The sequence below is a fragment of the Ambystoma mexicanum genome, chromosome 2p (genome assembly GCF_040938575.1).
Source record: "Ambystoma mexicanum isolate Mex_15411 chromosome 2p, UKY_AmexF1_1, whole genome shotgun sequence".
NCBI lineage: Eukaryota > Metazoa > Chordata > Amphibia > Caudata > Ambystomatidae > Ambystoma > Ambystoma mexicanum.
Window position 1 is genome coordinate 307,675,984 of NC_090923.1, and position 25,009 is coordinate 307,700,992.

General features: G+C 41.5%; 1 protein-coding gene across 5 annotated transcripts in view; it reads right to left on the minus strand.

The window, feature by feature from the left end:
• The window catches only part of FGD3 (FYVE, RhoGEF and PH domain containing 3), a 924,278-nt gene that overhangs the window by 29,907 nt on the left and 869,362 nt on the right, over positions 1–25,009 (minus strand). For 4 of the 5 annotated variants that reach the window (XM_069643609.1, XM_069643613.1, XM_069643610.1 and 1 more), the window contains one exon: positions 11,715–11,855. In XM_069643609.1, coding sequence (XP_069499710.1) covers positions 11,715–11,855 — 141 coding nt within the window. The remainder of the gene's footprint in view (positions 1–11,714; positions 11,856–25,009) is intronic. The other variant, XM_069643612.1, reaches the window with a different exon arrangement.

The following is a 25,009-nucleotide window of genomic DNA, read 5'->3' on the forward strand; positions in this document are numbered from 1 at the left end:
TGTATCTATATATTAGAATTTTGCTACCTAACGGCAACACACATACAGTTTAAAATGAGGTTATCTAGATCTATGCCTCTATTTAATTAGCCATCAATTTCATGGGGGTTGGTGGAGAGGAATTAATTAACAGAAGGGCTGAAAGCAATGGATTTTTGCACATTTTAGACCTGTGTTGTAGTATTTCAGTTGGGGTCTTTGATAGCTTTGCCGCCAATTGCCTACTCGGTGGAGTACTAGTGCACTTGGCTCGAGATCCTCCAAATGTCCTGTGCCCTCACACATTAAACGATCCTGAACAGTAGTGTCTGGGAGCTGTGGTAGAGAAATGGTGCTGGACGGGAGTCTTCTGACTTTGTTGATGCGATTGCACTAGTGGACCTGGGCTCAAAGTTGGCCATAGAGTGTCATTCATTCAATGTGGATGTTAAGCATCTTCAGGGGTTGAGCTCCCACGTCCTTCTGTGTGTGGTATTTGAGAGGTCATCTTTTAAAACCATCAATGATGGATACTGCAATGAATGACCATCCTCTGTGACGTGTCGATGCACTGTTGCTTCTGTTTTGTGGTTCAAGATTGTTTATCTATGAGGATCATTCTTTCACAAACCTCTTTGCGGGTCTCACCCATGTAATTCCCTTGAATGCATTTTTTGCATTGTATACTTTATACAACATTGGATGATATGCAGTTGTATGTCCCTTGTATTTTACATTGTTTGGTTCTGCAGGGTTGCTATGGCAGATCTGGTGCAGATGTTTTGGCATGTTTTGCATCTCCTGATGTTGCAAGGGTACGTTCCAGGTCTTACCTGTTCTTGATCTAGTGGAAATGTGCTCCTGATCAAAGACTACGATAGGTTTCTCGGTTGCTTGTATGCAATTAGGGTAGCTTCTATGACGATGTCTCTCAGGTAATCATCCCTGTTGAAAATTGGTTGCCGGTCCTTAACAATCCTATTCAGTTGGGTTAGTGCCGGGTGGTAGGTGACAACCAAATGTATTTGTTCTGTCTTTCATGTCTCTGTATTGTAGCAGGTTGTCTCTGGGTATTTTCAAAGCATGGTCATAGTCCCTGTCAATTTGTCTGACCGAGTGACCCTGTTGCAGGAAGGATGTGAGGAATGTGCCAAGTATGATGACCTTTGTTTTCCTGTTGGAGCATATGTGTTGGTATCGGATGGCATGGCTGTTGATAATAGGCCATTTTGTGTGGCTTGGGTGGAATCTTGCTCTGTGCAGGTATTTATTCCTGTCAGTGGGTTTCTTATATACAGATGTTTCCAGATGGCTGTTTTTGCCAACCAAGATGGCCGTATCAAGGAAGTGTATGCTCTTCTTTGAGCTTTCTATGGAGAACTTACTGCATCAGTGGAAGCCATTTAGTGATACATGAAATTGTACAAGAGTATTCACCTTCTGTCTAAATAAAGATGTCAATTTAGCACACATATGTTAGTGGTTTCCCAGGAACTGATTTTAGCTCCTGCTGAACAAATCCATATTTCAATCCTTGCACTTTAATCATAATCACTTTAATCATAGTCTTCATTACAGAATTTTCAATATAGCCTTCCTTTGATCACAAAGATAGCCTTGTCCCATACCCCCTCAAAGGAATATTCTTTTGGTGGATCTCAATAATGACAGGTAGATGTGACTATGTCCTGCTTTACAGTAATAAAACAAGCTTTTCAAACACCAGCACATTTTCCATGTGCAGATTAGAGTAGACTTAAGTCATCTCTCTTGACTCAACTAGGGCTACACGCTCAACCAGGATCTAGTCTTAATTGCCAGCTCTCCGTCTCCAGCAGTCACAATTATTCTAAGTGGCTTTGTAAGTCCTTTCTTGCAACCTCTTGAGAACCGTAATGCAATCAGTGTTTCATCAATGTACATGTTCTAGGTTTGAAAGTTTCACCAATCCTCTGCAGTATGTTACTGTTCTGTATTGTTGTTGGACTCCGAGGTCTAATATTCCATTTAGGCTGTGTGGCAAAGTCCTGTGCCTTTTTTTAAGACTTCTAATAGTGTGACCAAGGTAACTCCAGTGACACTCTGTGGAAGATACCCTGGTCCACCTCACTTTGCCATTGTGCACAGGACCGTCACACCCCACAGGGCCAGGTCAGAATACCTGCAGCCCTTGCAGATTTTATGGGAGAGCCACGCTCACGTGATGTTGCTTCGAGGAAACAGCAGAGATTTGGAGTGGTGGATGAAACACATTTGAAATAACATGTCAGCAAACAAGTGATCAAGAGAAAGGGGGATAGATGCTTCCCATGGCCTTTTCATTAATGCAGCAGCAAATGCTTTGTGTACTGGGGAGACCTTTCTTCTTCATGGTTTTGAACTTACTATATTTGTGACACTGATGTCCAGTTTCAATACAATGGTGCCTACGCCTGCAGTCTATTCACTACAGATAGCCATCTTCTATGATCTCTTAATCTACTTGCGTTGCTGCATATGTACATTTATTGAACAACTTGCATTTTCTGCAGTGCTTCTCACACATGGAATCTTTATTTGTACTTTACTCGACTCTTATTTTCCTCATCAGTTTCTATGTGATCCACAACTATTCTTCCTCAGCCATTCTTCATGGCGTCACGCTAGTCTCTTGTGACATCACCAACTTCTCATTTTCATATTCCTGCAGGAAGCTCCTCCATTAGATTATCTTCTCTTCGGGAATACATTTGATATGGCTTTCTTAATGGATACCTTTTCTCAAATATTCACAGCAGAATAGTAATAACTGCTGGTGTCAAGCATGGCACGATTTCAGGCTCTATATAGGAGTAATAGAGGTAAGCATATAGGTAGTAGGGGGACTGGACTTCCTGAAGAGGCACGTGGCTGCTCCTCTACACTTGCCATGCCAAAAATGCACTGTGCCAACAGCAAGTTTCGCACAAATTGCCACTGCCAAACCTGAAGACCAAAGTGGCTCCACTTTGGAACTCTACACTTGCAGGAAAGGCTACGTGAGCAATGCAATGCAATCACAGAATACTGCAACACAGCAGAGCTCGAGATCAGCATTTTTAACACTGTTTTAGTTTCAGATACTGTCTAATGTCTGCTCTACGCTACAACATTTCGGTGAGGTCTCCAAGCAAGTTAGCTGTCATCACACTTCCCTGAGTGAGGCACTCGCTTGGTGTGCTTGCATGACCTCAACCTGAACCAACATGGCTAGGGCCCATGATTTGGCAGAGGATTCAGACCCAGCCTGGATTGTGAGGAAACTGCTTTCAACCTTGTTTGGCTATTCAGGTGTGTGTGGATTTAAAGGGCGCTTTGCAACACAATTTACTTGATGTATAAGCACCTTACAAAAGCACAATAAATAATAAAAGAAAATTAAGGTAATCATGCAGCACCTGCTAGCATCCTTTATGGGCATATGTTTACAGCAAAAGTGGACTCTTTTTATCCGGAAATATGAAAGAGGAGCAGGATTCGTACATGTAAAAACACCAACCCAAATGTTGCCATCTAAAGCGGTCAAGGCAAGCTCACAGATGACCACAGCATCAATGTGCAGCACATCACTGACACATGTGGAAAGCTTTGTGAGACGACTGGGTGCAGCCTACGGGGAGCGGCATCTGTGGGATATCCTCCTAAGTGGTGAAGGCATCTTGAGGTCATCACCAAGAACAGACCATCAGCCACACAGATTCCAGGTGTCTATTCACCCATTTCAGTATTTGTACATCAGGTGGTCTTCTGGCCAGTGCCACTTGTGAAAGTTGCTGCACAATCGTTAAGCTGCTCAAGAGGACGATTATTGTTTTTGTGCAGCTGGGGTTTTTGTGAATTAGACTTAATTGTACTCAAACATCAGAATATGAACATCACAGCAAGATTCTCAAAGAACGTCTACGCAAGAGAGGATTTCCATAATTCAGAGAGCGTACCGAAGAGCTAAACATACAGACCGTAACACATGTCTGAACCCTTCCAAAAAGACTAACCTAAATAAGATCACTTGTGTCTCGACATTCACTCCAATAAGCCATTGCTTAAGAAAAACGATTTTACGCTATTGGCACATCGTGAAGACTCCACAGTTTGATCCCCCAACACCAAGATTTGCCTTTAAAAGGCAATCCAACCTAAGAGACAAATTAGTCCATACATATCCGAATGAAGTAGAGCAACCGAATAGCCAAACTACGCTGTGGTCCTTTCAACCTGTAGTAGGCCATTATAAATGTGGCTCATGTTCAGTTTGCTCTCTTACGAAGAATATCAAGACTATTGATCTCTACGATATTAAGTGGAAATTACAATCATTTTCCAACTGCAATACACAATGGGCCATCTATGGCATCAAATGCCCTTGCAACCTACTCTACATAGGGAAGACCAAATTCCCTGTTAAACCAAGAATATGTGAGCATAGGTCTTGCATAAAGAATAAACTAGACAACAAACCACTGGTAGCCCATTTTGTGAAGAAACAACATGCACTCACTGACCTTTTTTGGTTTATTATCCAAATTATACCACAACCCCCATGAGGAGGCGATAGGGACTTACTTCTCAGAAAAATTGAACAAAAATGGATTTACAATCTAAAATCGGTAAAACAGGTATAGCTTTAACATTCCACTTTTGGAACTATATATACACTTACAAGGATAACACCAAGCTTTAATTGAAAATGGCCATAATGTAAACTATGATTAATTGGTGAAGTAGACCTTATTTCATTTGCTATTGTAGTGGGATTTAAGAAGACCTTTGAAATAGTGAAGGAATTTGTATCTAAGGACCATCCTTTTTCAAACTAAAATGAATATTGATGAGAATGTGGCTGGTTTGCTATGAACTGCAGGGAAGCTAGGTCCTTAGTTTTAGTTGAGGTGGGGAAATACCAGCTAGATCAGGGACAGTGAGGCATTTTCCAACACCTTCATAATTTAATATTAGTACCTGGCACGGACGTTTCTCATTGTAGCAAAGGCACCAATTGGTGTGCTTGCGAGCCTTACCCAGGGGTAAGGCTGCACACTCTATTGCACGTTCCTCCTGCTGGTGTACTTTTTCTTTTTCAGACCACCATCATAAGGGAGAAGGGACTACTGTTCTGTGGAAGCATTTTTTTTTAAACACTTTTTTTTCTATTTACTTGGATGGCTGCCATGGAAGGAAGGGGAGAAGGGACTACATGGCGTCTACTTTCTTTGTTTACTTTGGCCACCATGGAAAGAGAAAACTGACATGCAACGTGTCTCGCAGCCGAAAAAACCCACCATTAATACCCCAGTCTAACAGGCCGCGGTACTAATGGCAATAAGCCCCTCGCCTGTGGGCCATTACCGCATAATGCCACTACGCTTGGTCCTGTAACTATGGTCCTCAGGGGCATTATCTTATGGGGTAATGGCTCACAGGCTCACGGCTTATTGCCTAAAAAATGTATGGCAATCACCGGGAGTCCTCCGTGTCTGCATCTCATTCCTGGCTTTTCACACTGCCCATTGGATGTTAAAGGGTTATGAGGATAATTTTTTGCACATACTCCAGGACCTTCACTTAAATGTTGCCCTAATGGTAGGTTATTATCCCCGTTTTTCTCAAACCAAGGTATTCATCAGGGATGTGTGTATGCTCCCTTATAGTTCAATTTATATCTATTATCTTGATAACTAACTGGATAAGAAGATCTAGCCAAGTGTATGGCTACCCTGCCCCATTCTTCTTTTTGAAGATGATGCAGTACGTTTATCCAGTATCCGAGAGCATTACAGAATTTAATTAATAGCTATGATAATTTAATGGATGGTAAATGACTATATGTTAACATCTGAAAGTCACGTTGATGGGCCAACGAAAAAAAAAACCTCCCCCATTTTTGGGAAAAACGAAGTGGGTCGCTAGTAATGTTTACCTTGGCATTTCACTTACCATAATTTCTTTATGCTGAACAAGGCATGTTGGAAAACAGGCAACAAGGACATAGCAGTTTAATTCACCATTACTTTAGATTGCTGAAAATATCGGTACTTATCCAGTCATAGCCATGTTGACAGCATATCTGACAAGACAGTTGAAAGGGTCACTTATGGAGCGACTGTGGGGTTACGCAAAGGCTCATTCACCAGCTGTCACAAGGAATGACTTTGCGAGAAGATTGCTGAAACCTTCACCCTCAATCTATTTTTGCTTTAGATATGGATTTTTGACTTCACTACATTGTTGATTATGTAAATATGAAGCCCCTCCTACTGTGGTGTTCTACATGTACCAGTCGAGCAGTGGCATATGCCAGGAGCATACTCATCAAACTTTTGAAGAGTGACATTGTTCTAGCTGTCAGATGGTTACACTTTATCTTGATAACCCCTTCCTTAACATTCCTGGTTTTCTAGCCCAGAATCTTTAGGGCAACTGATAGTCATGGTTTCTTGAATTATGTAACACTATTCATGAGAACATGGCATTAAAAAAAAGATTACTTCAATATTATCTTCTGTTACAATGGACCTCTAATCCTAAGAAATGGTTTCTGTGGGTTAGAAATTATTACTTACAGGTTAAATTCTGACCCAACCAGCTACAAATGAAACTGTTACTGTAAATTGGGTATAGAAAAGAATCTGTTACATTTGTTTTTTTGTCCAATGTATTCCTTGCTTAGGGTTTGGATAATTGCTCCAGTACTGAGTAAAATGCATTGAGGCTGTGTAGACGGGCTTTATTATACTTACAGATGTTTAATTGTTAATTTTGTCATCCAGAGTTTCGTAATTGGATCTTAAAAGCAGGGGAACAATTATCGATGCAATATGAAAGTTTTAATTTTTCTTATTTCATTTTGATTGATATTCTGGATGAATTAATTTAAACCCGAAATAGAGCTGTGGACACTTTTTAAAAACGTTTTAATTTGAAAAGGCGTGTACACACTTACACCACACCATATCACACACCGAACAAAGTGAAATGGCACGAAAATGGCTTTCAAAGCATGCTCCTCAGCAAGAAACTACACAAATCGTCATTAAAAAAGAGACAGAAGGCCACACAACTCCCCAAAACACTTCTCAAAAACATCAAAATCCTATTGAACACCCTCCATGTGTGAGCCTGCCATGTCCAATGCCCGCCCACACAGTCTAACTAAATCCACAACGAAACAAACAGTGAGCTGGGCTTCATGCACAGGGATAAACTTCCTTTAGGAGTTTTGTGGCATCTGATTGATTGGTTAAATGAAGTCACACAAATTCCAAGTCTGTGTTGAAGTGATGAATCTATGTATCAAAGTGTACTTATGAGCTATTTGCACATCTGCATATCATTGGTCAGTGGCACTAAAACGGGGTTGTACCTTCAGTGATTGGTGATTTAGAAGCATTTTGCAGTGCATGAATGCAAGAGCTGTCCCTTCCTAAGGTCAATACAGTATAAAGGCAACTGGGGCTCCAAAGGTACAGGGAAGAAGGAGGAGCTGTTGGAAATCATTGGGGTTAGTATACCTTTCTAGGGTGCACAAGGAGAGAGCCTCAACTCCTGTATCTGTCAAGGCTGGTACAAAGTTACAATTGTGGGCAAATCCTGGTCTCAGATGCGTTCACTATTGTAGTTTGTGATGCATGTGTGTTGATTTTTACTAATCTTAGATGTTTGTGGACTGTTTACGAATGCTCATGATTTTCTATTGGTCATTTGATCTGGCCTGCATGAATGTCTTTATTTTGTCATGCCCAGATCCCAAATACTGTCCACTGTGGGAATGAATTCCGAGTATAAACCCAGAGATTTCCCCGACATGATTTCCCTTGTAGATTTTGATGTATATTGTGATTCTATTTATAAACTGCTGGTTGCTTTATAGCAACTTGCTTTGCTGAATTTCCGAGGAGTCTTTAGAAGAACAATATGGTGCAAGATGACAGCAAGAAAAGGCTTCTTAATGTATTGGTCAGATGATTCTCTATCACATACTCTATGACAAGTTTGGTGGGAGCATATTTGCAATCACAGATCCTCATTGTCTTCATTGGATCCCTCTAGTATGGATACAAACCACATTCACTGATCCGGAAGATCCAACTATTGATGTAATTCTAGTTGTAGGCTCTGGTACAGTTGGCATATCACCTGTTCCTTTGGCATCACAGCACAGAGCATAAGTTGTATGTACGTGCATGTTTGTGTTTGTCTCTGTGTCTGTGTCTCTCTGTGTGTATAGATGCCTCATACCAAGAGGGGGTGAATGTGTGAATGGCACAGTGGTAGCAAGAGTTTATGGATATCATGAAGTTTTGAACCTCAGTAAATATTTGCACCATGGACTCTGATCGTTCTCCTCATTACTCTTAAGCTAACAACTTTCCCAACTACTTTGGCTCCACAATAATGAACATAAAAAAGATATACGGGACACACTGAGTGACCTTCTCTGTCTTTCTCCTCATCCTCCTTTTTCTCAACCACCTCCAGCCCACCCTCTTTCCTGAATGGTAGACTCCCCACATTCCACCCTGGCAGAGCCGGCCCCGATCCATCGAGCTAGCAACCTCTCCTATGCTCCTATGGATATCTTTCCACAGCAAACATTCCATTCATTGTGTTCTTGAAGCCAGTGAAATGTTCATTTATTTCATGTTGATAATGATCTGTGCTGTAGATTTCACTCTGCAACATCTGATGAAGAGGTCTGTTGGACCATGAAAGCTAATATTTTGTTCCATCTCTGCATAGATTGTTCAGTTAGTCCAATAAAAGGTATCAAAATCTGCAACTTGTGTGATTTTAAAACTGGACTAAAAGGGAGTCTTTGCACTTCACAATGGATACCGAAATGCACCACAGACAGTGGCACATCTGTCAAATGAGAAGAAAGGAAGCAAAGTTGGAAAGTAACATTTTTTTCCTGACTGCCTACAAAAAAACGATTCTGATAGCAAAATGACTCAGGATTGTAACCCACAGAGACTACCCATAACATGGTATATGCTAAGCAGGAGAACATCAGAGGAAATAAGGAATCGTCTCATACATCGTCTCATCTGCAAGAGAGAGACAGGTTGAGAGAACAAATAAATGGACCAGCACCACAACTCTAACATGAGCTCAAAAGGGAACTATCAAAAGACACTGAAATATTTACTAATTTGGAAGAACAAGAAACTCCAGGACCTTCAACGAATGACACAAGATACTATTCGGGGACTGGGAAGAGACAAAGTTCCCCGTGAAACAGTGATTCCCACACCAAACCGGATCAAAACCGAAGCCCCTGATGAGAGAACTCCCCATCAATCAACTAGCACCAAAAAGGAACAACACTGAGGACCCAATGGGAGAACTCACCAGAAATCTTCTAACAGTCATCAACCTCTCTCTTTCACTTTCACATGCTGAACAGTCTGTACTCTCCAAAGGATGACCTTCTGCCCCAGCCAAGAACTAGACAAAATTCAACTCTGTGGGGAAATTGAAGACTATATATAACGCTTGCATCTCAAAGAAAATTTCCATGGTCAAAGCAACGAACAAAGGGTTCCCTCACATTATGATGGATGTACCTTAACATGTGAAACTTACGAATATCTCAAAGAATGCATAAAATCCCCCATACTCAACAACCAAGTAACTAAACAGTACCTCAGCCCCAAAGAAATAAGTGCAATAAGAAAATTCCAAGCAAACAAGGACATCATAATATAACCAGCTGACAAAGGTGGTGCCGTTGTGGTCATGGATACACATGAATACAATATGGAAGCATACAGAAAATTCCTTGGCACAAATTATCACCTGCGACTTAGTGACGGCCCCACCATGGAGTACAAAAAAACTCTAGAACAAATTGTCAAATCCATGCCAAGCAGCATAGGGGTACCCATCCGACATCTGATACCAAACAATCCAAGTCCTGGGACCTTTTATTTACTCCCAAAGATCCACAAGCCACGAAATCCAGACTGTCCAATCATCTCTGGTGTAAATACATAGACCAAAGCCACAGAAAGCCTCATGCTGGACACAGCACACTTCCTCAGAAATATTCAAAAAGATTTACCACTGTATGCACTCCTGGCCACAATGGATGTCACTGCACTTTATTCCAACGTTCCACCTTAAGATGGAATTGCAACAGGCCCGAAATTCCTAAAAAAGTCAACACTGAGATAGACACCCCAACCACAGATATGGCAGATCTATGAGATTCATACCCATGCACAACAACTTCAGCATCAATGGAAGACACTTCCAACAAAAGACTGGAACGGCCACGGAACAAAAGTGACACCTCAGTATGCAACCTTTTCATGGTGGATCTCAAACAGGAGTTCATGCAAAAACAATCCCTGAAACCACTGTTCTTATCAGGTGGCCCATATGAAGTTGGCCAAGTAAAAAGTTGCAGGATGGTCTCTGGCGTTGCAACTCATTTGGCTAAATGAGTTGGAACACCAGAGATCTTCCTGCAACTTTTTACTGCCCTTTCTGACAACTGAAGGGTGGCACCGCATTTTTGCTATTGGAATACAGCAAAATAGAAAATAAATGGTCTCCAATTGAGCCCTACTGGCAGCTATAACATATGGGCCACCTGATAAGAACAGTGATGCTTATATGACATACGAATGGAGATAAATTGACGATTATCTTTTCTTTGTTGGGGTGGCTGAATGAAGCGATTGACCTCCACACCCATATTGGATGACTCAAGAATATATGGTTCGAAATTGCTTTAAGATGGAAGTCAATTGAATACTCAAACAATAACAAGCCTGGAAATGATTCCAACTTTATACATGCTTCTGTTTATAGATTGTTAAACACTGGTTTGTGGTTTTTGTGTCCTGAGGAAGACAAATATTAGTTTTTGATTGAACTAGATATAAGTACTTGTCGAAACTACGATAAACAAGATATTTTGGGACATGTAATATATCTATTCATGCAAGATACTAGCAGTCGACACTCAGCACTTTTTTTTATCAGCCTTTAAACACTGAATCCGTCAGCATCTATGCATTGAGGGAGCACTGAAATAATAATGAGAGAGAAATATAGCCACAACTCATATGAAGGTACAATATGGGGAGTTGGCCAGCTATGATGATGGCAATCTAGTATCCACTTTTGAGGGTCACTCAAATAGGAAAATCCTCTTTTACATAGATCAGATGTATGTATACATTTTATGAGTAATCTTTTGTCTAATTTTATGCAATTGTGTCTATTATAGCAATACAATATCGATATATAACGATTATTACTGACCGAGCTTACCTTCTACTTCAGCTACAAGAGTCCATCGTATATACATTTAAATTGTTGGTTGTTCCGTTTGACTATTTCCCTTGGGTTTTTTGGCAACAATGTTGATAAACATTCATTTAAACTCTACAGCTTAATATGTGCACTTATGTCTACGAGTCCAAGCTTTGGAAAAGTATTTTTTTCCTTGCCCATTAGTTTTCCCCTTTCAAATTCCAAGGTGCCAAAAATGATACAGTCGTAAAATGTAATCAAAGCAAATTACTGCAGTCTAACATAGCTGTGGAAGACAAATGGCTAACATAGCTGTGGAAGACAAATGGGCAATATTCTTTCCAAAGCAAGTGAAAGTGGAGAATAACAAGAAAGACACAGTATTTTAGTGGGTTTCAAACACTTGCATGATGTGTTTGCACTGCTGCATTTTCTCCTTGCAAGTGCCACTGTACCTGAGTGCTGCCAAGCAGGTAAAGCACCTGGGGCTCGTTCCTTGGAATGGTGACCCACACTTTCTGCCAAGACCGTCCTTTGTCCAAGAACAGAAGATTGCTGTAGAAAATACTGTTTTCTGGCGTCAACGAGGTTTGCTTCTAGAAAGAAAGGACAACAAGTCATACGAGCCAAGCCATGTTAACTGCGCACCACAAACTCCATAGTACGTACGAGAAGGAGCACACTTTAAATCCAGCATTTGCATAACAGGGATTCCAACATAAAAGTTGACAGTCCACCTCTGTGTTCAAGTGATGTGATATGCACATTCAAGCTGCATTGAGAAAAGTGAGAAAAGCACTTAAGATAGCACATGCTGTTTGAAGCTTTGCATTGCAGGAGGCATGCTACCAATGACGAAGAACGTGTGTCCTTACAATAATACAGTACATATCGTAATAGAATTTAGGTCTGTGCCGACTAGGATGTAGCCGCCCTGGGTGAAAATGCTGCTACAGTGACAGTGAATGAAGCATATTCGAGTATTGCAGTTCCTATGGAAAATACTCTGTGTGCTCACCGTTGATTATTCCTGCAATTTTCTCTACTGTGTTTTGACACATTCATTCTTCATTGATTTTTCCTTCCGTGTGTACACTTTCCCCCCAAAATATCAACCATATTTTAAACGGAGTCGAAAAAAGAGGGATTTTCTTTTTTTAAATGGAATAATTTAAGAGCAGAGCCAAGACCTTTGCTGCTAGGAAAAGGGGTATGCAGCCTTTGTTTCCCCAGATGTTTTGCAAAACAGGTTCCATCAGTCCTAGCCAGCATAGTCAATGTCGAGAGATCAAGGGTGTCATAGTCCAGAATATGTGAAGAGTCACAGGATGCAGACCCCTGATCTAGAACAACAAGCAGGGCCCGTCCTCATTAGATGTGCTTTCGAATGAAGGCACTCCTATACGCTGTAGGCGACACCTTCAGTAGATAGTTCTATAAAGAGCTAGGATCCAAACACAAGGCTTCGTCTTGGGAATTCTATGGGGCTTAGTCAGGGCAAAACAGCAGACTCTGGATGCACATTATAACTCTGACAGAGAAGCTGCGAGGAAAAGGGCTCTATACAGATGCAGAGCGCTCAATATCAAGATACTGTTATTCAGTGCCTCTGAATGTTGAAGAGCGGAAATAAGAAAAAGACGTGATTGGACACCTCTGCCCCCTCTCAGCAGTTTGCGGATTCTCTCATTTTCGTACTCTGCCCCCCCTCCACATCAGTTAATGTTCTCCCTTCCATTCCTTTCTCTCTCTCGATCGCTCATACGTTCCTGCTCTCTCACACACTCAACCAATCTTGAGAGTAGGGCTAATAAGGACGAATCACCCTCATCTTCAGAATTTTGGTTGGTATTTTCCCCCATTTTGTGCAGCTGCCTCTCCCTTCAAGAGCAGCCGGTCCCGAGTCCAAAGAGTCACAGGTCTACACCTGCTCCTCCTGCCGCTAGTGCATAGTCCTAGATCCATAGGAAATATATTGGTTGGCATGGTGAAGCTTCATGTGTTTGATCTCATTCTAGAAAGCCTGAGTATTATGAATATTATGGGATGACCTTTGTTTTATACGTCAAATTCAAAAGTCAATTTTCCAAATAAGATTACCCTGTCTTTTTAATTAAGCAACAATAGATTACATTGAAAGTATGGTTTGCAACGCCATGACCCACCAAAAGATGTAGACGGATCAGAGGAGAAATGTCACTTGCGTCTGGAGAGAATCAATACAAATAAACATAACATTGGATCTAACCTCAACCTTCCTAAAAGGCAAGTGAACAGTCAAATTTTCAATGATTAATATAGTACCTTTCTACAAATTTGTTGAATTATTTTGTAATCATATACTGTATTTTTATGTTATGTTCTCATTTTCGCAGCATATTGCTCATGTAACTAATGACAGGCCAGGGACGTCCTTTAGGGGCAGCCAGTGGTAGCATCTGCTGCATTCTCCTCTGTTACCCAGGTATCGCTTTTGAGAAACTTGGGTGTGCAAGGGACACATCACAGGCAGGGCTGTCAAGTACTGAGTAAATGGCCTCTGAAGCACATGTTCCTGGATCCAGCTTTCACCCCGGTCCCCAAAACCTCACAAGTCATCCATCACTGTAGGGCATGCACCCTTCTGAAAAGTAATACAGACCTGTCATATCTCTGTTCACTTCACCAGGCATCCTCTTACTGCCAGAATTTAGCAGTTCTGACCAGAAGTACTATCCCCTGTTTGTGCCACTACTTATGCTTTTACGTGAGGTTAACTTCCTTCTGGTTTCCACTCTGGCAGAGACCACCTAAACATCACCTTTGAGTCACTTCATATTTGTCATAAAGCAGTTACGAAAAGCCTGCAACAAACATTCATGAGATGAACAGTAAAGTGAAGTATTCCCTGTTGAACTGTACATATTGGTATATTTGCAAACTACTACACAGAACATACTGTATTGCGGATACACTAATATGGGTTATTGATGATGCGCTTGGCATATGATGATAAATGTGCATATATGAGGCTGCACCCGACTTCTGGTGACTATACAATGTATATTATCAGGGTGGATAATGCAACGAGGAGCGGGCTCGCCACCGACATGATTCCAGTCTGTACTTTATACGTTGGCAACTCGGCACAGACAGCTTAGACCACTTCCATTCATCAAATGATGTAATAATCAATATTACAGTGCTTAGAAACAGGAGAAATTGGCATGAAGTACACATTCAGTATCAAAAAATTGGGTAATACTAAGCATTATCATTACAGAGCTAGAAAAAGGAGGCCTTCTCATGAAGTACTGTACACAATCCTGATGGTATTACTTGGCAGTACAGTGGCAATTGAGTCTGCACTTGTTATGCGATCACATAAAGGGCATGTGAGGCTGTGCCCAACATAGGACTATACCATACACTGCATGATAGAAGGTCGCTTGGTCAATTGGCGTCCCTGTCACTGGAGAGGTTGCAGGTTAAAACAACAAAAGACGACGAGGTGGGAATTAAACCCAATTCTTGCGCTTGTTGCTAAGTTAACGCAAGAAAGAAATCAGATGTCTCAGAGAAACCTACATTTTGTGGTGCTTCCCTGACGTCTAATCTTATATGAACCAAGAGCACTAATCAAAAAAAAGAGTGACTAGGTATCTAACGTTGCCTTCCTAACATTATATTATTAATAAATGCTTTTGGAAGATTCCAAGAAATGTATGGATACAAGGCTGTGATAGGAGTTCGTTTTATTGTCTGTGAGCCAACACATGTTTCAAGCCTAGCTCTTCTTCAGGCCACAACAATGTATATTTAATTAGTCCAGTTTATATTTCATCATCCATCAAAATCAAATTACAATTTATATGGTTCAGCATCCTTCACAATCATAACTAAGCGTTGAGTAACCATGTGATGTTAGTAACTTAAAGGTGCCATGGTCTGTGATAACTTTGCATGATCAAACAACCAAAAACAAAATGTATAGAAAACTATCCAAGGAAATGATTTCAAAAGCAAATTGAATCAGCAGAAATCCATCCAGACGAAGGCACTTTAAGTTTAAGTGCACTTAAGCTAAAGGAACAAGGATGAGAGTCTACACAAGGGACATGGGTCTCCGATGATCAAGCAAGGGAGTGCTAAGATAAAGAGGTGCAACCTTATTTAATAATGTATTTGAATATGAGGTGTATGATCGGATTCACAGGCGGCTGCCTTGTGTTAAGCGTTAACATGTTCACTAGGTTGTAGAATTAGTATACACCTTTCCGCACCTGTTAACACGCAAGCCCGGTTTTATATGCACTGGTCTCAACTAAGTTAATGAAGTAACTATGTGTTTTACAATACATTTTTCATGCTGAATACCTTCATACTTATGTAAGGGGGCAGGATAGAGAGGCTGACATGGGGTGACATTTTTCACAAGTATTTATTAGGATAAAGAAAAACATATCTGGCCCTAAAAATATGAGCGGTTTCTCTGCCTCAACCAATACTAAAGGAACTGTCAGAATGTCCATCAAACAAATGGTGACCGTCCTGTGTCCAAACCTATCTCTTGCCCTTAAACTCTACAACTAAGGATATCCAATAACACAAAAGTGTGCCCAGCAGGGGAATTACTCCCTTCTTCTGGTGGATGCCGACAGTTCTTCTTGAAAACTGTTTCAAGAGCTCTCGACTCCCTTCCCCAGATGTTGATATCCTATTCCACTAAAGATCACACAAAGTAGATAGATCCGGATCCAGGAGAATGACTCCATTCCCCTGGACTGGGTATAGACTTAACACGTCCTTTCATGGTGACAAGGGAAATAGCTTTCTTCATCTGATGCTCTTCAGTTCACCTGGTATGTTACACAGTCATTCAATAAAGTTTGCCATTCTTTCCAAGTGTAAGCAAACTTCCATTCTTTTTTATTGGTATTCCCTTTGTCTGGGTTCCAGACCCTTTTCACACTTCCTTTGTCGGGGGGTCCCAGGCTCTTCTGTTGCATTCAGTGGGACTCTCCTCCCAAATGAATTGAGGAAGACTTTCTCCATAATTCAGTTCTCTATTGTTGGAGTCCTTGACCCTTCTCTGGTGGTCAGTGGTATTGGGTTCCTCAGTGACACAAGGAAGCTCTCCTCCGATGCACACTTTGTACACTTCACTTCCTTTAACTATGGGGTCCTCGATCCTTTCCTTGTGAGCAGTGGACTTATGACTGTCACTTCGATGAGGATGTCTCCTCTCTTGCTTATCTGGACTTGGTTGGAGGTCCTCACTCATTTCCTGGTAGTCAGTGGGCTTATTGATATGGAATGAAGAAGTATTCCTCGGATGCAGTATTCTTGATGGTAGGGTTCCTCAACCCTTCCCTCGTGGTCAGTGGGCTCATTGGTATGGCCACTGGGATGAGGAAGAAGAGCTGTGCTACACACTGGGCCTTTTGAGCTCCCAGGAAACTGTTGTTACCAAGGGGTTGAGGGGACTTAGCCTTGGTCTGCTTTACTTACACTGCTGCAATGCTGCAACCCCTCCGGGTCTCCTGCACCATCCGTTGACTTGATTTGGGTGTAGGTGCGTTGCTGGGGCATCTAGGGACAGCAGTCCTCCAGCTTGCTTCTGCTGACTCGTCAGACTGCAGTCTGCTGTCGAGTGGCGACTCCACCAACAGCTTTTCTCTGCTCACATTCCGTATGGTCGGTTGATCCAGTGTTTATACAATATAGCAAGGTCTCATTTGACCCATTGTGTAACTCCTTTTTCTCTCTCGTGTTCCCAATACGCATGCCTCCACAGGGTTACTTCATACCAGTACTTATATAATAAGTGATCTTCATGGTTCCTATGTTATTCTTTGTCGAGGTACTTGTGGTCACACTGAAGTCTTCTGTATTAAAACAGTACATGGGTCTACTGCCTAAAAAGAGGTTATCATATGTGATGAATCTAGTAAGACCATCACTAAATCCCAATAGCAGTCCCCTGTCATGTGGCCAGGGGAAGGAAGCCGCTACCCGATTCTGACCCTGGGGGCAGTATTGTGTGGGAGGATCACATGGGAGGAGACTCCTATCATGGGGAAGTGGTGAGTTCTTCAGCTCATGATTCCCCTATCGCCCCTAAAGTATTAACAAATATTGTAAAGTAGAACAAACTAATGAAAATTATGTAAACCACTATGGACTTCAATATCCATAATGCATGTGGTAGTGGGACGATGAAGAGGAACTCAGAGTTACTGAGGATCAGAGGTCCTGTTGAACAGAAGGTACAGTATAGTTGTTGTAGAGCACAGTCCCTGAGTGGGAGATTTAAACCCAAGAATGGGCTTCATGTGAAGAAAGGTGTGGTAGGAGTAGTAGAGGCAGAGTCCAGAGAATGCTGCAGCCAAAGGAAGAACGCCCGCAGAAGCCCACTTCCTCAGAGAAGGCGTCTGAGACTGCAGTGTGTGCGCCACAGGAAGCAGCATCATGGACGGCAATGGGAGAATAGTCCCAGCCATACGAGATACTGTGGGATGTTCTAACCCACTAGTCCATGCCCTGCAACATCACTGTGCATTGCTTGCATCAGAAACATCAGAAATGGCTGTCGGAAAGCATTATGCTTGCTAAAAAAAATCTCCCAGAAGTGCGCAGGAGAGCCTGAAAAATAGGCCGCCAATCCACTTTTGCCTATGTCAGTGCTAACACAGAAGACCACTGCCAAAACCCATCATTTGGCTAACCACAGAGTAACCTGAAACTACTTGAAAAAGCAATGCTGATTGCAAAAGAAACACAGAGCTGTGTGGAAATCCGTTTTTCTTGGTTGTCAAATTTGCAAAAATCATGGTTCACAAACCACACAAAAGATCGAACCTCCTTGTTGGGTGTTAAACATCATTCTACTTCAAGAATCCACATAAATACAATATCAGCAGAAGTACATTTCTCAGAACAAAATCCACCTTTAAAGATGCTTGCTGGAAAGAAATATGTCAAAAATGGGCACAATACCGTTACTCGCCTCTGTCAGAAGCTGGCGATCTCTAAATCTGTCATTTTAAAGTTGTACATTGAATCAAAATATGCCAAAGAAGAGACTTCCTATCAAAAGCAAGATGGGTTGTTATAATTCAATCCCTATAATTTAAGAAGGCTGAAATTAAGAGATTTGTGGATATTTGTTAAAAATGTAATTTGTATTTTAGGACACAACTGTTAAACTTGGTTTTCAAAGTGAGCAAAGCCAATTACACTGGGCTTCAAATACATTCCACACCCTTTTACCCAACAAAGGAATCTTTCCCCCTGCTCTCTCCTAAGAAACTGGCAGGCTGGTGTGAAAGGAACTGGGAGGGGGACTTTGGCCTGTTGTTCTGCTAGCAGTCAACGGACTCCCTTGAACTGAATGGAAATGCTAATTTGGGGCGTCAATAGAAACCAGCCCTGGCAGGAAGAAGCTCAAGTTACTCTCTGGCTCAGCCAAAACCTTGGAGGCGGGCCCAGACTGAGATGTGGATTTTGAACTGGAGGAAATACATGTTTGAGGAAAAGACTTATAAAAAAATTGTACCGAACTGGCAAAAATATGGAATTTAGAGATTATTAAAATGAAAAGATTGCACACAAGTAGAAACTACTGTGGAATTTTTGCAATGTTCAGAGACTGAACTATCAAAATGTGGACTTTGTAGCAGTTGTGATTATGTTAAAAATATGAAAATGTACAGGAATATGCCCAGATGGTATGTGCATGTATGGGGAAAAAGTTGTACAGATTTAACAGAGAAACCAACCAAAAGCACGAAAAATTGTCGTTTGTGAACCAAAACTCCTATGAAGATGGGACTTGAACAGAGACATGCCTTAATAAATCGTTGATGTGTATATGTAATATTATCAAGTTGGGGATATTGTGAATATGTTTTTTAGGAAAAAGATTTTCAGGAACAGAAGCAAAGGGGAGGGTTTTTTTCTGGACCATAAACAGAGTGTCACTCTGACACATCATGACACTCTGTTCCTTCTCAAATCAGGGGAGAGGGAATTCTCTGACCTATCAGATTCTTAGAGGGTTGGGCATAGTATAATCAGCCTCCCCAACCCTTTGGAAAATGGTTAAATAGGGACTGCTGAGGACAGGCAAGACACACACACATTCACCCATCACTGATCGACTGGCGAAGCACTCTGAAGGAAGATCCAGACTCCAGAACCCATATCCAGACTCCAGAACCCATATCCAGACTCCAGAACCCTGAAGCAGATGCCCAACCCAAAAAGCTGAACCCTTCTCAGCGGGCCTTTAAAATCGTGCAATCTAATTTTAACCCCTAAACTTCCACGGGGCCTAACCCATTCAACAGCCTGGCGGTGCTGTTTTGGTTGCTTCTGGCTAAGAACCCTTGCTAGAACCCCAAGATCCAGATCAGTAGAGCAGAGTTGTACCCAGAACCAACCCGTCACATCCAGTCCAAGAGACCGTGCAGACCAGAGTGCCTTGCTGAGAGCAGAAGCAAGCGCCTGTGACCTGTCCAATGGCGAGCGAATTCCAGCCAAACCTTTGACCAGATCTTGACAGGCATATTCCATTCCAAACCATAGTTGTGAGAATTTATCGTAGAACTGTCCATAACCAACCTCTTAGTATTAAGTAATCCAATCCAACCCATTCCAACATAACCAAAACTGCATTGTAGAATCTCTTGTGTCTATCCTGAATCCTTCTCTCATTCATATAATTTTGTGATAATTTTAGTGATAATCAACTGTGCGCTGATATTTGTCTAAAGAAAGTCAAGTGTCCTGGCGGACAAAAGTCAGAGCGGAGGCGCCCTGTTCTGGTGGCTGACTGTTGGGTATCTTGCATCTTCATAGCCCCTTAGTATAAGCCCATCCTTGTTGGTAATCTTAAAAAGCGCAATCTCATTTGTAAAATCTGGACCTCTTTTTGAGAAAAATCGACCTTTACTAAAACCTCTGTAACTTCTGAACCGTACATGCTAGCAACGAAATTTAAATGTCATTTTGAAGATAACATCCTCAGCTTTCAGCATACCATATTGCAGTATATTCATATTCAGCAGTGATGTCCATGTGCTGAAAATTAACCGCGATTTTGCATTTGGCTCAATTTCACAACATGTAAAAACAGCTATTTCTTGCTTTCAACTTCTGAATTTTGTTTTCAATCTGCTAATCATTGGTTGTGTATACCTGAACCAATCCAAAGCAACACTCACTAGTCCTGAATCCTATTTAGTGAGTTAAAGTCATTTTAGCATTTTCCCATTCATTTCAAATCACATTTAATAGCATTTGACCTGTTTTAAACTCATTCCTGTTCTCTCTAAGCTTGCTGGGGGGAATCGGGATTGGAACTGCAATGGTTGATTGTTATTCCTGAAACCTGTGTGCCCTCATTCAATCTCTTCATATTGCATATTGGGGGGAGTGAGTAGCATCAGGGGGAAAGAGTGATTACATTGTCTTTGGTTGAATTCATACCAAGTTTCATTTCTGTGTTGCATTAATTTAATATCATGGCATTTCATTGAACCCACAAAAAGTTTTATTCTCTGCTACATTGTTCTTCCTATTCCTACTCCTAATTGATTAAAGAGGTTGTTGATTATTGTAATACTACCCATTGCTGATCATTGTAGAAATATTCATAAGTGTGATATTCAGATAATTGTTCATATTCATAAAAGTGTGATATATATTGTTCAATTCTTCAAATAAATCTTTTAACATTGCAAAACAAACCTATTTCTTGGTTCAGTGAGACCGGGGGCATTCAAAGAGAGGGGAGTTATATAAGGGTACATCATCCAGAAAAAAAAGAACGTTTGACATACAAATATATAAATAAGGGTTTCAATTGGGCATCCCATAGTAGGCATTGACTTAGGTGGAGTGCTGGGTTGAAACCACTCACAATACGTGGTCCCAGCCCAACATGTGCTGCATCAGTGAGCGGACGGACGCAGAGGTGAAACAAAGCTGGCCGAGCTCCGGAGAAGAGGCGGGTAGACCACTGAAGTTACGCGGAAGCTGGCAATGGGGTGGGCTGAATTCCGAAGCTACATTGCCACAGCAGTAATTGAAGAGGAGATGCCACAACAGACTGGTGAGTTGTCCTAAAGTCAAAGGTGACCCTAGAGGTCTCCAAGCAGGACACTTTGCAGAAATGTATGATTTTGTATACTGAACGAAGAAAGTGAAGAGGCAACAACGGCACAATTCCCCTTCTAAGGGATACTAATTTGGTGAAACCTTTAACCCGCCTTGTTCACAGCCAAAAGGCTGTAAAGAAGCAGTACAAAGACAACAAGGGCACAAGTCCCCTTCTTTGGAATACCAACTTGGGGAAGCCTGTAACCCACATTGTCAAGTTTTAAGGGACTATAAAAAGAGGAAGCCATTGTTCAATCCTCCTCACATGAGATACTATTGTCAATAAGACTGATTGTAGTTGTAGGAGTTTGTCTTCCTGGCAGGCGTAGAAATCAGGAAAGGGATCAATAGTAGTTAGTCCTGGCAGGCTATTATACCAGGAGAGAAGAAGATATTTGGAAGAAGTGTGGTTGTGGCAAAAAGGTGTGGTGGAAAGAACGTGTTAACCATATTATCATTCTGATGAACTGTTACATCACCAAAGGTAGCTGCTGTGCTATCCTGACAAAAGTATTCCATTTGAGTAACAAGTGATATACGTTAATAAATGCTTTGGCCCTTGAAGAAATCAATTGCCTTGTTTTATGAACTTATGTTTTGTGAACATTGGCCTTATCAAGAAGGAAATTGTGGAGAACAACAATTGCTTTGAGTTTTTGAACAAGTATTTACAGAAGAGACTTTTACTTTGCCAAGTGGAAGGCTGCATTGTAAGGGAAGATCTTTTGGGAGAAAGTTGAACAGACCTTTGTTGAATCAGAACTTTTCCAAAGGTACTCTTGCATTGATCCAGGGGTAGGGAACCCAACTCACAAGGAGTACTTTAAAAACCATAAGTCTGAGCTTTTACACTGTTGTGTTGAATTGAAGAACGCCATATATTCCTTGTGTTATTTTGTTGTATGTATTAGTGTGAGGGTCAGAGAATTTTGGACACCAGGTCATCTTTTCTTTAGTTTGCTAGATAGGAACATTCTTGTTAGGCTAGGGGAAAAATAGGCGTTAATCTCACCCCTTTATATATTTTAATAAATGGCAAACCTTGAGAAAACTATATCTTTGTTCTGTCTCACATTCCCGACTCCTCACACATGGGAAAGAAGAGCTAGAATATGTGTTGGTGCAATGGTATTTACCTGTCCATACCCCAGGTGGTCGCGTGTACTTGTCCCCAGGAGGGGAGTCCCTTCCCATGAGGTCCTACCACATTGAACCACTCCTAAGGGCAATGTTGGGTATCAGCCGCACTTCCCTAGCCTCATGGGAAAGATCTCCCTTCTGGGGAGAAGTGATGACAACAAGTGACTGGTCACAGTTAGAACATGATGTCTTTTTAGTAAACAATCATGGAAGCAGCAACAAGAATACACAAAGAGGAATACATATGGAACCCGTGAGTGCCGTATCACATTACTAGTAAGCATGAATAGTACTCAACAGCCTGAGTGGTTTGTATCTTCACCAGTATAGTTGCTCACCACCTTAGGAAGGCAGCAGAGGATAATCACAAATTATTTAATGATTGTGAGCAATGATGGGCATTCTGTTGATGTACAATGCAACACCCCATTTTCAGAGCTGTCCCCCACCAAGGAAATAGTATGATTATGCTATCCACCATGCATAAAACATACCTCTATAATGCATGAAAACGACAATGTGAAATGTATTACTAAGAACAGTGTACTCACTGATCCATTAACTAGGGACTTTTTTTAATTTCTCTCTTTTTTACTACCCTTCATCTGGATGGGTTTTCATTGCTACAATTTGCTTTTGAAACCATTTCCTTTGATAATTTGTACTACATTTTGTATTTTGATCATGCAAAGTTACCACTGGTCATGGCACTATTAAGTTACTAACCTCAAATGGTTACTCACTGCTTTGTTACTTATTTGATTGCGAAGGATTATGAACCATAAAAATTGTCATTTGTTTTATTTTGATCGATGATGAAATATAAACTGGACTAATTTAATATACATTTCTGAGCCCTGAAGATGAGCAAGGCTTGAAACACGTGTTGGCTCACAGACAATAAAATTAATTCATATCACAGCCTTGTATCCATACAACTAGTGCAATCTTGCAAAAGCATTTATTAAATCCATATCAGGCTCTAGGTGCCTCGGTGTAGCCCAGCCAGTCACTTTTACCTTGCTGGACTCCAGGGTAAGTGTTTTCCGCTGAGGTGCTTGCCTGACTGCATCAATCCATTTTTGGCTATTTATTTTGCTTTTGGCACTCATCAGCGCTCGTATTTGACTGCCCGGTCCCCTGCCTCCCCTGTTTCCTAGTTTGTCTCCTCTCCCACTCTCCGTCGGCCCACCGCCATTACCATTGGACCGCAAGGTCCACAGTAAATCCATACGAGGCTCTAGGTGCCTCGGTGCAGCCCAGTGACTCACTTTTACCTCACTTCGCTCCAGGATAAGTGTTTCCCCCTGAGCTGCTTGCCGGACTGCAAATATTCATTTTTGGCTATTTATTTTGCTTTTAGCGCTCATCCGCACTCGTATTTGCCTGTCCGCTCCCCCGTTTCTTGGTTTGTCTCCACGCTCACCCTCTGTCCGGTCCACTGCCATTCCCGTTGGACCACGAGGGCCACAGTTAATCCAGACAAGGCTCAAGGTGCCTCGTTACAGCCCTGTGATTCACATTTACCTCACTTGACTCCACTCGCTTAACACCACTCCCCTTTCTTGACAACTCTGTTCATAGCTCCACTATATAAGTAGCGCTGTTTGCTGGCCTGTCCAGCTGCCCTACATGCTCAAAACTACTTGAAGATGCCTGGATTTGCCTGAATTTGCCTGGACACTGCTGGCCCTGCCCCTAAACACCGGAAGTGTTTAAAAACTGCTTCCTGCGCGCATTTGCGTGCGTGCATTAAGTATGCGCTATAAGTACCGCTGTTTGCTGGCCTGTCCCGCTGCCCTACATGCTCAAAACTACCTGAAGATGCCTGGATTTGCCTGACTTTGCCTGGACACTGGTATATATTAATATACAACTACTATTGACATTTAGCATTTTAATATAAGTACATATTACTTATATATTCTCTCTTTCTCCTATATACTTTAGCTGGCCCCGCCCGCTAAACACCGGAAGTGTTTAAAAACTGCTGCCTGCGTGCATTTGCACGTGCGCATTAAGTACGCGCTATAAGTAGCACGGTTTGCTGTTAGCTCGTAGCTAGTTGCCCTAAACTATCTAACATCAGGTAAAAGGAGAGAAAATAATATATACTGATGTTTATATTGTTTGCCTGTCTATATCTCTAATTCTTCTCTTGCCATTGTCCTAGCATCTTACGTGCTCACATAATTAATTAATGCACCTGCAAATCTAATTGTTAGAGTGACATCCATTACTAATTAAATAGCATTAATTAATTTGTATTAAACCTCTGCATGAAAATTAACTGTGCTGGCCCCTTGCAAAAGCAAATATCGCAAGTGGACTGTGAAGCGCAAAAGGTAATCTCCTCTCCCGCTCTCTTCAACAAGCATTGACTCCTTAATATGTCATGGGAAAACTTCATATATTGAGCCGGTTCCTTTAGAAGCTCATGTGTCGAATTCTCTTAAAGAAGAAACGC